Here is an 11,995-nt window from a genome sequence, read left to right as displayed (position 1 = left end):
CCCTTATTTATGCCTACTCAAGTGTTTAAAATGTGTGGTTAGTAAGTTTTTTAATACATTAAACACAGGTTCCTGCATTGAATCGATTTACAGTCCAATCCTAAATTCCTCTTTTCACTTTTTACCACAATCTACTGTAGACTTTTGGCACCTTTTCATGTGACCTATTGTAGCTCAGTGCTGGACCAAATAATAGCAACTCAATTGCCATTAGCCGCAGCTGCTCTTTGACTGCAGCGATAATCATAAAATCACGAAAGCATGCTAACAGACACTCTAAACAAGCATTTCACTCCCAAAAAGCCATTTTATGGCAACAACCAGTCAGGTCAAATACTAACTGCCAAGAATTTACCAACACAATTCCCTGTCAAACTGAATTATAGTATTCATAGGCGAATCCTGTGACCAAAACACCATGCACATATTACTCTCACGATGTTTCCTCTGGGGAGTGAAAGATAATCATTCACATAGAAAATGGATCTCAAAGAAAAGCATGTGACTCATGACAGCCAGGCCAAGCTTCCAGCAATAATGGAGGGGGGATAAAACCATAAAGCACACCAGCACAGAAAGCAGTGAAGCATAGCGTGTTTATTTGACCCAGTACACATAATAACAAACTCAGCTGTGTAAGGAACACAATGTGAGAAGGGGCGGAGCAACAGAAGCCTATACAAGTGTGATCTGTCCCTGTGCATCCTGCAATGTAGAGTTAGCTGAAACTCTGGCCTTTTACACACCTCATGAAAAAATCTGCTCATATAGTTCAACCTGCAGTGAGAGTTTACAGTTTTTTTTTTTTTGTTAAAAAAAAACAGTTGCAACAGAGGGTATATTAAAAAATACGGACTGCAGGCTTATAGCAAAAATATATACTTTATCTAAGTTTCATTGTTGCCCTCTTTCAAATAAAATACAGAAACATACAAATGTTCATCCAAAGACCCTGAAATGATATGTTGGTGGATGCACTCTTGGCTGACTTTTTACCATGCAAAGTCACCTTTATTGACATCTTTGAGAAGGTGTTTGAAAGATTATTATTGTTAGTATTATTTTAATTCCCCCCATGCAATCCACAATGCTTCCACCAAATCTGCGCATCAAGAGCTGGTTGACCACCGCGGAGATAACAATGTAAATACACACGCACGCACGCATACACCAATGCGCGTGCGCGCACGCACACACACTCAGAAATATATGAAAAAACAGCAACTTGGCGATTTGTAAAAAGGTCTTTGTGGGATAATTATGTACTTGCATATGCATCCCTTTTGAAATAGATGAGTGGTAATTAGTTCTAAATTTGAACATGACAGCACAGACTTGTACCAAGGTTCGCAGGCTCCAAAGAAGGTGGTAGCAGATACAATCTTACACGGATAGGACAGTAAAATAACACAACATTTACCAAAGAGTGCAGCCAATTCAACTAGCCTGTAATATTCTATTTTTAAAGTCCCAACAAGTGGCCATAAAAAGCCATATACACAGAAATGATTGTTAGTTCAAAATAGGTTGGTGGACAATTCTATGCAATTCACAGCCCTTTCACTCATGTTTTAACTCAGGTTCTAAACCATAAAAACAGGGAGCAACAAACTTTGAATAGGCAATTCTAAAACAGTGCTGCTTTAAGTAAGTCTTGTTAAATTTCAGATTCCTCTCAACTTTTTAAGAAAATCAGATTGTCACAAAAAAAAAATCTGCTCGTCAACCCACATGAGAAGGGTCGTCTTCTTTACGTGATGTTAGAGGTCTTGAGGCCTTGCATCTTTTTTTGCAAAGCAGGGCACTTGAGTTCGAGTTCATCAGTCTCACAACCCCGTCCAAGTTTGTCACATCATTTACCAGTGTCCATTGTTTCTGGCAGATCAATTATGATACTGTAAGTCAGGTAGAGAAAATCCATAAGGGCCCCTGCAAGCCACCTTGCAGGGGCACATCTGAATTCGAAAAGCGTCCATAGACTCAGGGAGTGTTTGAGAATTTTTGTGTTGGGGTTCAGTAGCTGCAACCATCAGCGAAGGGCAAGCCGGCAACACAATGATCCCCGCTGTCCAGTAGGTAAGGAGGGTTCTCCTCGTAATGGGTGAGGGGCATTGTATCGTCGTCAAGGCCCGGCACGCTGTCCAGGTCAGCCTTCAGGTTTGGCCTCTGGTTGTCAGGGAAGGCCATGGAGAAGAGGGCCTCGGGGTCACACACGAACTTGTACACGTACCGTTCTCCAGCCACCTGAGCAGCATAATTTGATAGAAAACGTTTGACTCCATCTTTATGAAACATACATTTCAACCCATTGTGGACACTTGGCACTGACAAAGTTGGAAGAAAAAGAAAGGGGGAACGTGCCTTTACCTTCTGCATGATGCCCTTCTCGTAGTAGTAACGTAGAGAGCGGCTCAGCTTGTCGTAGTTCATCGCTGGTCTGTTCTTCTGGATGCCCCATCGGCGAGCCACCTTAAGAAAAGGGTCCGTAGGTTACAAACCCACCTGTAATGCCATGAAAGGAAAAGCACCGCAGCTAAGCCGCATACATACCTCCTCGGGCTCAATCAGTTTGAACTCCATTCCCCGACCTGTCCAGGCTATGAAATGTCCATTTGCCGGGTCGTCCAGCAAAGTGACAAGGAACTGCCAGAGTTGCAAGGAGCCACGGCGCTGGTATGGGGGACCGTCTCGATAGATGGACGGCTCCTGCTTCACTTTACCTGAACGTGGGAGAAGAGGAAAAAAAAAGACAATAAATTGAGCCGGGCAGTTCTGCATTTCGCCGCCATCGCAGTGAGGTGAGACATTCCAGACAGATGGAGAGTGTGAAGCAAACCAACTATTCATTATACTTCATGCAAAGAGTAGAAGAATTCCGAAAATGTGGAAAAATAAAGCATGCCTGCCAGCCACCCAAAAAATTAAAAACTCACCTTCTAATCTTTCAGGGACAACGCAGGTATCGTCAAAATAGAGTTGAGGATCTCTGTCGAAGGCATAACCTGAAGTTGAAAAGGTTTATTATTAATTAAGTGCAACTAGCAAACATGCTACAATCAAAAATGCAGTGCATGGCTTGCATGGACTAGGACAGGGAAATAAATCAAAGTACACAATTAATTTGTAATTTTTTAATTGAGAATTTGAAAATTAGCCAAATCGTGAAATTGAGGTTTTGCACATGTGGCAGAATACAGGATGGAGCATTGCGTGTTTACAATAGAACAGACTATTTCTTTGTGGCATTTAAGCAAGCTATGCACGAGCTATGAATGTTAAGGGGATACGGAACAAATTTTGCCATTTTCGGCAATAAAAATAAAAACCTGTATTTTGTCTAATTAAATTGACAACCACTTTCAATGTCCAATTAATGCCTTTAAAAAGGCATTTTGTCATTTGCTATTGACTGAAAATACATTATGTGCTCAAGGGTCAGGTAACAACCAATCACGATGCAGCTTACTGACATCACATGGTCAAACCCAGAGAACAGTTGAGTTTTGAGTAATTGGTCGCTACCTGAGCCTTGAGCAACTGATTTCAATTTCAGGTTTCAGTTAGAGGAAAAATGTGTTGTTAAAAGTTTTACATTCGTGTGACAAACATTTTTACTACCTGAAATGGCTACATACCTTTAGTTTCCCTTTAAGTTTGTTGAAACTGATTCAAAAATTAGTATACTGTCCATTATTTTTGTCTGGGTATTTTACACAGGGTTTCTTTTTGTATTAATTGTTTTAATTAAAACTGTTTGAAATTGTATTTGTATAGAATGACGGGGGGCTATATCGCCCAGCCCTAACATGGACTACCCACTTCCCCATGACCGGTCACTTAAAATGCCGCTGACCTCTACTCGTTCACGCGTGCTGATCCCTCTACGGCTCAATAAGCCCTACACGGCTCAGGGGACACAAATACCTCACGGACGAGGCACTTCTATCTCACGAGAGAGAGAGGGGGAAAAAAAACAAAAAAACAACGACTTACTTTCGTGGTTATTTTGGTAGTAGCTCCCCGCTGTGCCAAAGGATGAATGACAGTTGGGCATCTCTGCAAAACAAAGACAGTGGCCGTATAATTTTAGACCCGAGACATCCCAGCCTTTGGTGTCATCTCATATGTGCACCACATCAAAATCCACCTCACAGCTGATAGCTATATTCGACTTTGTGTATAAAGATGCACAGCTTGAAATAGCATCTTTTGATTTGTGTGATTGGTTTCATGTTGATAAAGCATCAGTAACGATGGATGAAGCATTGGCTGCTACCAGTCACATTAAGCTGCAACTTCAACTGCTGCCCGCCTACGCACGCATATCTCAGAGTGGACTAAAGCCCAAATCTGGGTAGCAGCGCACAGCCCACTCTCGCCCTCGCACGCCCACCAGCCTTTAAACTGGATTAGTGCGGTGGCTGCTGCGTTAAATCTCAATGATAATCAAGTTACAAGCGGCCGTCCCCTTTGGGGTTTGGGCCTGGCTTCCGCTTGTCTCTGCTGCATACCAACCGCGATGCAATTGGTCATTATTCTGCGTCACATCAACTGATAAGATTGACAGAATTCAACGGCGAGTAAGCCTAGACTCCATCGGACGTCGGTGCGACAAAAAACAGACGCTAAATATCTGGTTGTACTTGGCCATAGAAAAATACGCAGTACGGTCCCTGCAAATATCCCCAACGTGGACATCCTCTGTCCTTCTCGAGATGATAGCCCTGTGTGACGTAGGTGTTTAAAGGCCATAAGAAGCTAAGCGGATTTGTCATTACATCACTGGCAGGCCAGCCGGTCATCCACTGTGCTGAAAAGGAGAGTATGTGACGTTGTTGGGGTTTTTCCTTCCTCAAATTTAGTGTGTTTCAGGAAAAGAGGATGTTCATGTCACAGAGCATAACAGCTGCATGCGTGGGTGTCAGAAGAACAACAGTCAGGCGCTTGTTTGATTTATACCATGTGACCAAACAGTGAATCTCTTTTATCGAGGCTCACAGGTTTCTTCAACCACCAAGAGGTGGGCCGACAACAATTTAGCTCCTTTTCGTCCCATGATGGAGACATTTTTGTGATCATCTCTTTGCACCTTGCAGGCCTCAAAGTCCTCTGGGGGCTTTGGCCTCAATCTATTCCAGGTAGGCTCAGTGAGGAGCTTCTTGTCACCTGGCTGGATGGCCCATTTACTTTTTGCCCTTAGAGGATTAGGCTGAGCTGAAAGACCCACTTTTACTTTACTGGCACGACCCAGGAGGAATGATCAGATTTAACTCAAATCGTGTGAGTGTGAAAGGGCGGTAGGGTACCTGTACACCCAGGCTGCCATTACACGCTAAAACTTGCATACATGTGTCAGCAGCCTGAACAAACACGGCCAGGCGCATTCCTCACCCTAAGGTAGCTGTGGACTACCTGCTTCAAAGAGCGAATTATGAAGCGCCGCTCACCGGAATCGAAGCTGAAATCGCGGGGCTCCTGCTTGATGGCCATCGGGTGGAAAGCGGCCTGGCGCGTCGGTGCCGACGGGCCCACGCTGGGAACGCCCTGCTCTGTGTATCTCGGGTCTATGAGTTCTTGTTTGAAGCCGTGTGGGGGTACAACCACCAGGGGTTCGGACATTTGCCGCTGGTACAATGGCCGGCCCTCGTGTGGCCGACTGTTGTTATTAGCCAGCTGGGGTAGGAAGTGGAGCCGCCCTTGATTCTCCGATGGGGGAAAAGGTAGAGATGGCTCGGACATCTGCCTCTGGAACCTAAAAACGGACAAAGAAAGAAACATCGTTACAAGGACGAGCAAGGCCAGCTCTTGGTGGCTGTTTTGATAATCTGAAAAACTTAATTTCTAGTTTATTAAGAGGGAATGTTAATTTTCAAGAAAAGAATAAATATACCGGCACTCGAGTCAGTCAGAGCCCTACGAACAAGGTGTATTGCGCAAGGATGTAACGAGAAGTGACTGTAAGATCTTGACAGGTTGTGATCAGATGAATTTGGGTGGATTTTTGGAGTGCTTTGGCTAACAGTGGCAAATTTACATTACAATTAACTGAAATACATATAGTAAATGAAACAACAACAACAAAGCGGAGCCGAGGCCTGATCATCAGTTGGTCAGTAGATTACTGGGAACTTCCTAGGTCTTTGTGGGAACTGTTTACCTGTGCTCTGGCGTAAAGTTATTGGCATCCTGGCCAATTAGTGTACACGGCACAGCGAATGGCGGGCTGTGGACTGAAAGCGTCGGCTGATTTTGCGAGCCTGCACTCGGTGTGAGGGGCTGTTGCTGCTGCAGGACATGCGCTGGCTGTGGTCCAGGGTTCAGGTTGGCTACATTGTTACGAGGGGGAGGGGTAGGCTCGTTGAGGTGGGATGCTCCATTGGTGCTCGTGGAACTGCACGGCGACACCGGCGTGGAGGGAGGGGTTAATGGTTTGAAACCAGGAGTAGACTTCCTGTCGCAGGCACTTTTTGTCAAACGGAAAGTGTTTATTAGAAAAGAGGTGTTATTATTGATCTCCAAATATCTGTAGACATCTTGTACCTGTAGCTGTAAAGGCACTTCTCTCCATAGGGCATGGGACTCCTTTCCTGGTGGCAGGGGGACAGATCATTGGAGGGAGTCAGCTCCCGTTTGATCTTGGTCGGTGGTGGTCCATGGAACATCACTGGACAGAAGCAGAGAAACGACAAAACCCACCGCATCAGAGAAAGTCCAGATACCTCCTACGTAATAGGAGCCATAGGGAGAAGTGCAACAGTTATCTTAATCCAATTTAGCACATCATGTGGACAATGCGTGTATGTATTGCCTCATCTGTCCAAAGCCACTTAGCAGTTATTTATCGTCCATCTATGCCGCACTGTTTGTGTAGCTGGGATGATTTTAACTGCGCTAGATGCACAAATCCCATCAAACTTTGCATCTGATTCCTATTAGGACAGACTCAATCCCAATACTCATGAATCAGTGTGGCTGCAATCTAATGGCGGTGAATGATTTTCTTCCCTGACTGCTGTTGTAACCATTAGACCAGAAACACAGGCCTCTGCATACCGGCTGCAGTTACCAGGGTGGCGCATAATGGTAGGGAAGAAACTAGATCTCAGAGAGGAGAGGGCGTCAGATGACGAGGGCGTTGATGGACTGCGGCCGAGCAAACAACTAACATGCGGCCCCTTGTTGTTTGCACACTCTAAAGCCTAATTTTCCTTTGCACTCGAATGATGCAAAATGGTTGATGCCTCCGCGGTGGATATTTTTATGCCCCGATTACATTCTCTGTGGACTCATTTTTGCGACATTTGCCATTCTGTTGATTTCAAGAAAACAGGGAAGAAAACCAGAATAAAATTCTCTTGAGAACTTAGCGCAGTGGTTCTGAAATGGGGGTACATACATTCATGCGGCCACGAGACGGCGCTTCTGGGGGGTATGAGAGATTTTGACGTTGTTTAAGTAAGTTTCAGCAAATCTAATCTAATTCTTATTAGCACAGTGACAAGAGCAGTTTTTTTTTAAATGAAAAACAATCTAATTGGAACATGAAGCAACTAATTGCTAAATTGCATTACAGTGACTCCTTTGCAAAATGTTGTTTGCCTGTATTTTGTGATGCTTTATACAGATGCTCATTGTCATTAGTGAAGCAATTTTCTAGCAGAAAAAAAAACTAATAAAACAAATTATGTTTTCTGATATACAGTACCTTCTGGAGCTGCGGAACAAAATACATTTTGAGATACTGCTATAAATGTAGTTATAAAGTTAAATCAGACAGTGGTAGCACAGTACCCAGTTTTACTTTTTTTTTCCCCATCCAAATATGTTTTGTGCCAGTTAGGGGTTACTTGGCCGTCATTTGGATGGGGGTGGGGGTGGGGGTGTGTGTGTGTGTGGGGTGGGGGGTCTGCCCTTGTATCTGTACCAAATGGTGTGAACCACTGGTTTACAAAGTTGAGATTTTTGCATTTCTTCTGTATAAGACATGTGATTCAGCAGTGCCGTCTCATTGTAATCGCCTATCTTGCAATCTGGCCTTGAATAGGTGCGAGAGAGAACGCCTGCAGCCTGGCAACTGCAGCCACCGTCAGCAACTCATCTCACACTCACACTGACACAGAAGAAACAATCTCTCTACGAACAGTAACACAGCTATGAGTATTCCCATGCTGCACTTCTGATTCTAACATCATGCTACAAAACTGGGAAGCGGGACACTATCCCAAACTGATAGAAGTGCACTCCAGTCGCAACCAGGAGGCCACCTTTCAGGACCTACACGCGCACACACACACACACACACACACACACATTTTTGGAAAGCAGGGTATGAGACCGCCCTATCCGCTGGAATCTGGTCCGCTCCGGCAGCGAGGCCCGAGTGCGGGAAAGTGTGAAATCAGATTAGGAGCTTGGCTCATGTGATGCCCCATGCCAATCGGCTGATTAAACTCAAAATGGTTGAGAGGGAGAGGCGGACAAGCGAGCGCACAAAGCCCAAAGCGGACTTCTGAGGACAAAGGATGACGTTTGTCCTTGACTGGATTAAGACATTTCAATAAATGATGGGTGACACCAACTTCAGGTCAGAGAATGGTTGTGGCAAATAGTCTTAGAGGGACTGCGTAAGATTTAGACGTTTTTTCATTACGGACAGCAGGAGGTGCTGCATTTACCATTGTCCGTAGCTATAACAGACATGGCAGCCTCCGTAGGAGTGCCACCCCCCATGTAATATCATTTCATGATAACTAGACCTACGATTACTGCATTTTTAAAACATACGGTTGGGTGTAAAGAATACATTTATTTTCAAGTTGTTGTTTTTTTAAGTCTAATCTTACACATTGTCCCTTTAAAGAATCATGCTCTGATGCACCCCTTCATCCAACTAAATAGCAGGTTGGGTAACATAAAGGAGAACTCACAGCTATCCGACTGGAAGTCTGGGACGAACTGCTCATCATCCGGCACCTGAGCTGTGAAGAGAAAGGACGGAAAAAAGGTTTTAAAAAATGGCTGAAGTGAGCATTAAAAAAACAAAAAAACAAAAAAAAACATTGCCATTTCTTAAAAAAAAAACAAAAAAAACTTTTAGTCAGCAGATCGTCACACGTAGGACTTTGTTCGTCTTCCTCTTGTAGCAAAATACCAAGAAGTAGAACTAGTTCACACTCAAGTTAATTTTTCACCTCAAAACTCTGACTCAGCATTTAGCCATTAACAAAGCACCGGAGCACGAAGTGAAACCCACCTTCTGCGATCCAAATATCCTGAAGCTGACTGAGATCTTGGAAGAGTTCTGTCCATCAAATTAAAAAGATGTATCAGTAGTATTCTCTTAATTACTTGAAGACTTTATTACAACCTAGCCACACACCTTCCGTGTCCTGGGCGAGCTCAGTGTCCACAAATTTCCTCTTCCTGTCACTGAAGACCCTGCTGTGTTCCTGGACATGAGACTGTAATGGGGAGAGAAGATGGGGAAAGGCTACTTGAACAGCAGTCCAATGACATCTACGCACGGGCGCATCTGCCAGTCAAATAATGGACCGAGAGTCGTTCCACATATAATGCTTGTGACGTGCGCCGCTTACGTTGGGCGGGACCATGAACGGAACCTGCTGGTCGTAGAAGCCGTCCATGTTCGGTTTCCGGTTTCCAAGGGGGAGGGGGGGAGGGTTGTGCTTAAGGGATGCTGCTTGGCAGGTCACTGGAAGACAAAAAAGCAATACACACAACCATCATGTACTGTATGTGCGCTGCGTTTACCAAGCTGTAACAAACAAGCGGCTTTTTGAGATTTGAGCCGCGCCAGGCGAGAGGAAGTCACACAACGTAAACACGCATAATGCAGTTACATAAGTCGTGCTCATTGACCGAAATGGCAAATATTTCCCTGTATAATCAGTTTGCATATCTTGGGTAAAAGATCATGAAAGGATCTCATTGGTTAAGGAGGAAATGAGGCCAGCTCTTGAACAACGCATCACATATCACTATTGTGCACTTGAGCCAGTAAGGAAACACAAAAAGTTGTAGTTGTACAACAATAGGCAGCAACCGGCAGTGGCCTCCATTCTCACATCTCTCTGTGGACCTAGAGATATGACTCACTCTGCTATCTCTCGTTAATGGATGACAAATAAAGCATAGCTGAAGGCAATTACTGCAGACGCTGAGCAGATAGCACTTAGAACATGAGTCTGTGTGGGTGCGCGTGCGCGTGGCGCCAAGTTCACGTCGCGCAAGTTAACATTTTGACAGTTTAAAAAGCCCCGTCACAGATTTTTTTTCTTTTTTTTTTACCTGAAAAGATTCAGGTTGACTTGCAACTGAAATTACTTTTGAAATAGTACATCCAAATGTTTTGTCAAACGTTGTAGATGAAACAAACAGCTAACGATTGAGCTTTAAAAACAAAGCGAATGGTCACTGAACGCAGACACGTATTTTGTGCGACATCAACTGGCTTCAGTTAACTTTTGCGCTTCGGTATACAAGGGTGGTGGTGTACGGGGGGGGGGTTACTCAACACCACCTTTTTACTCCTCCCCGCCCTTCCCCCCACCCTCCGTCATCTTGTTTTTCTCAATGAAGTGAAACTTGATACTCGATCCGCGTGGAAACGCGCAGGAGGAGGGGTGCCAATAGCCCCTCCATTCATAAAAAAAAAAAAAAACAAATCACAAACAATCCGCCACTATCGATAAATCATAACAACGCCAATTATACAGCACACGCATGCTTTCGTTCTTAAATTGTGATCCATTTATCCGTGACGCACGTAAAGAAATGGTCGTGTAAAGTAAAGAGGTTTTTGGTAAAATGGCGTAGCGATCTTTCCCCCTCAAACATTTGGCTGTTTCGCGAAAACAAAATAACTCCCCCGCTGCCCAGCAAAGTAGATATGAATCTTACCTCGAATGGGTTTGTTTGTTCCCTCTTTGGCAGGAGAATACGGTAAATATGTCCAAACAAATGAAGGGGAAAAGACGAAAGAGTAGCAAGCCGTGTAATCAGACGCACGCTCGGATTGATGTACGCGTCTCCACTCACAAAACTTGACTGAGCTCTTCGTTCATGGTTGCGCTTGCTTTTCCCCTGGGCATGGACGTAACGCGGAGACGTGCACTGATTGGTAGGAAGGACGTGTTTGCTTGCCGACGCAGCCAATGAGGGCGCCCTAGCTGTTGAATAATGCGTGTGATAATGCTCAACCAATCGGAGCGCGGCGCTGACCTATTTTTATGAATGGCTGGATTTCATTCACTTCGCCCCCCCAATCGTTGAAGGCAATGTTGATTTAAAGGACCCATGCCAGTGGGAATTTAGCCACTCAAGATGATCGGAGTACTAAACAAAAGTCTTACTACTTAATTTTATGCATTCGCCATGAGATGCTACGTTAGTAACCATTTAGTATTATGTGTTCGTCACATACAGTTGAAATAAATTCCACAAATCCAATTGTAAAACATGCAGTCTTTGATCAGAGTTAATAGAACAGAATCAGAATAAAATCTAGAATCCAAGCAGAATGCAAGTTAGATGCCCAAACAAATTGAATAGGTGTGCATGTGTGTGGAAACAAGATGCGTGTACAGAAAACCGCCACACCCACAGGAAGGTTAAAGGTCATGAAAAAAAAGTCATTATCAGCCCATGACACCAAATTAAGACACTCAGCTCTCGTGCATGCTTGAAAGCGTCTCTTTTTAATATCTATCTCAGCAGATGGTATAAAAGTAATAATCCATCAAATCCCTGCAGCCACGGTGAACAGATTATGGAAATGTGCTGAGGTCATAATAGTAAATCATGATACAAGCCCCTTTCATGAGGCTTGGCCCAGCCGTCTTTTTCCCACCTTTTTTTCTGCTTTTTTTTAATTTGTATTTTTTATTCTTGTTTTTGTATAAACGGCGCCAAGATGGTATGGGGGACTAAATCGAAAAACAAAAACACATCCACTATGATAATCTTACAGTTTTGG

General features: G+C 44.1%; 1 protein-coding gene across 2 annotated transcripts; it reads right to left on the bottom strand.

Moving 5' to 3' along the window:
- Positions 1 to 579: 579 nt before the first annotated feature.
- On the bottom strand, positions 580 to 11,074 carry LOC148424100 (ETS translocation variant 5-like). Of its 2 annotated transcripts, none has more exons than XM_088415695.1 (13): positions 10,921 to 11,074; positions 9,597 to 9,712; positions 9,380 to 9,461; positions 9,254 to 9,301; positions 8,928 to 8,978; positions 6,541 to 6,664; positions 6,158 to 6,463; positions 5,448 to 5,752; positions 3,994 to 4,056; positions 2,934 to 3,002; positions 2,551 to 2,720; positions 2,362 to 2,469; positions 580 to 2,244 (listed from the first exon to the last, which is right to left on the bottom strand). In XM_088415695.1, exons 2-13 carry the CDS (start codon positions 9,642 to 9,644, stop codon positions 2,014 to 2,016), a joined length of 1,605 nt encoding a protein of 534 aa, XP_088271821.1. In that variant the 5' UTR covers positions 9,645 to 9,712; positions 10,921 to 11,074; the 3' UTR covers positions 580 to 2,013. The 2 variants fall into 2 exon arrangements, with proteins under 2 accessions (XP_088271821.1, XP_088271822.1); XM_088415696.1 differs by having other exon boundaries at positions 2,368 to 2,469.
- Between the last annotated feature and the right edge of the window lie 921 nt (positions 11,075 to 11,995).

The sequence above is a fragment of the Hippichthys cyanospilos genome, chromosome 5, assembly GCF_059441005.1.
Source record: "Hippichthys cyanospilos isolate Australia breed blue-spotted pipefish chromosome 5, RoL_Hcya_1.0, whole genome shotgun sequence".
Taxonomy (NCBI): Eukaryota; Metazoa; Chordata; class Actinopteri; order Syngnathiformes; family Syngnathidae; genus Hippichthys; species Hippichthys cyanospilos.
The sequence above is the reverse complement of the archived record's forward strand: the minus strand, read 5'-3'. Positions and strand labels throughout refer to the sequence as shown.

Bases quoted from the DNA above. Each gene is read 5' to 3' on its own strand.
- LOC148424100 (XM_088415695.1), bottom strand. From the start codon at position 9,644: ATGGACGGCTTCTACGACCAGCAGGTTCCGTTCATGGTCCCGCCCAAC. The intron at 5,753-6,157 runs GTAAACAGTTCC...GTCCGTTTTTAG, and splicing joins AACTTTACGCCAGAGCACAG to GTTCCAGAGGCAGATGTCCG. The intron at 4,057-5,447 runs GTGAGCGGCGCT...TTTGTTTTGCAG, and splicing joins CGATTTCAGCTTCGATTCCG to AGATGCCCAACTGTCATTCA.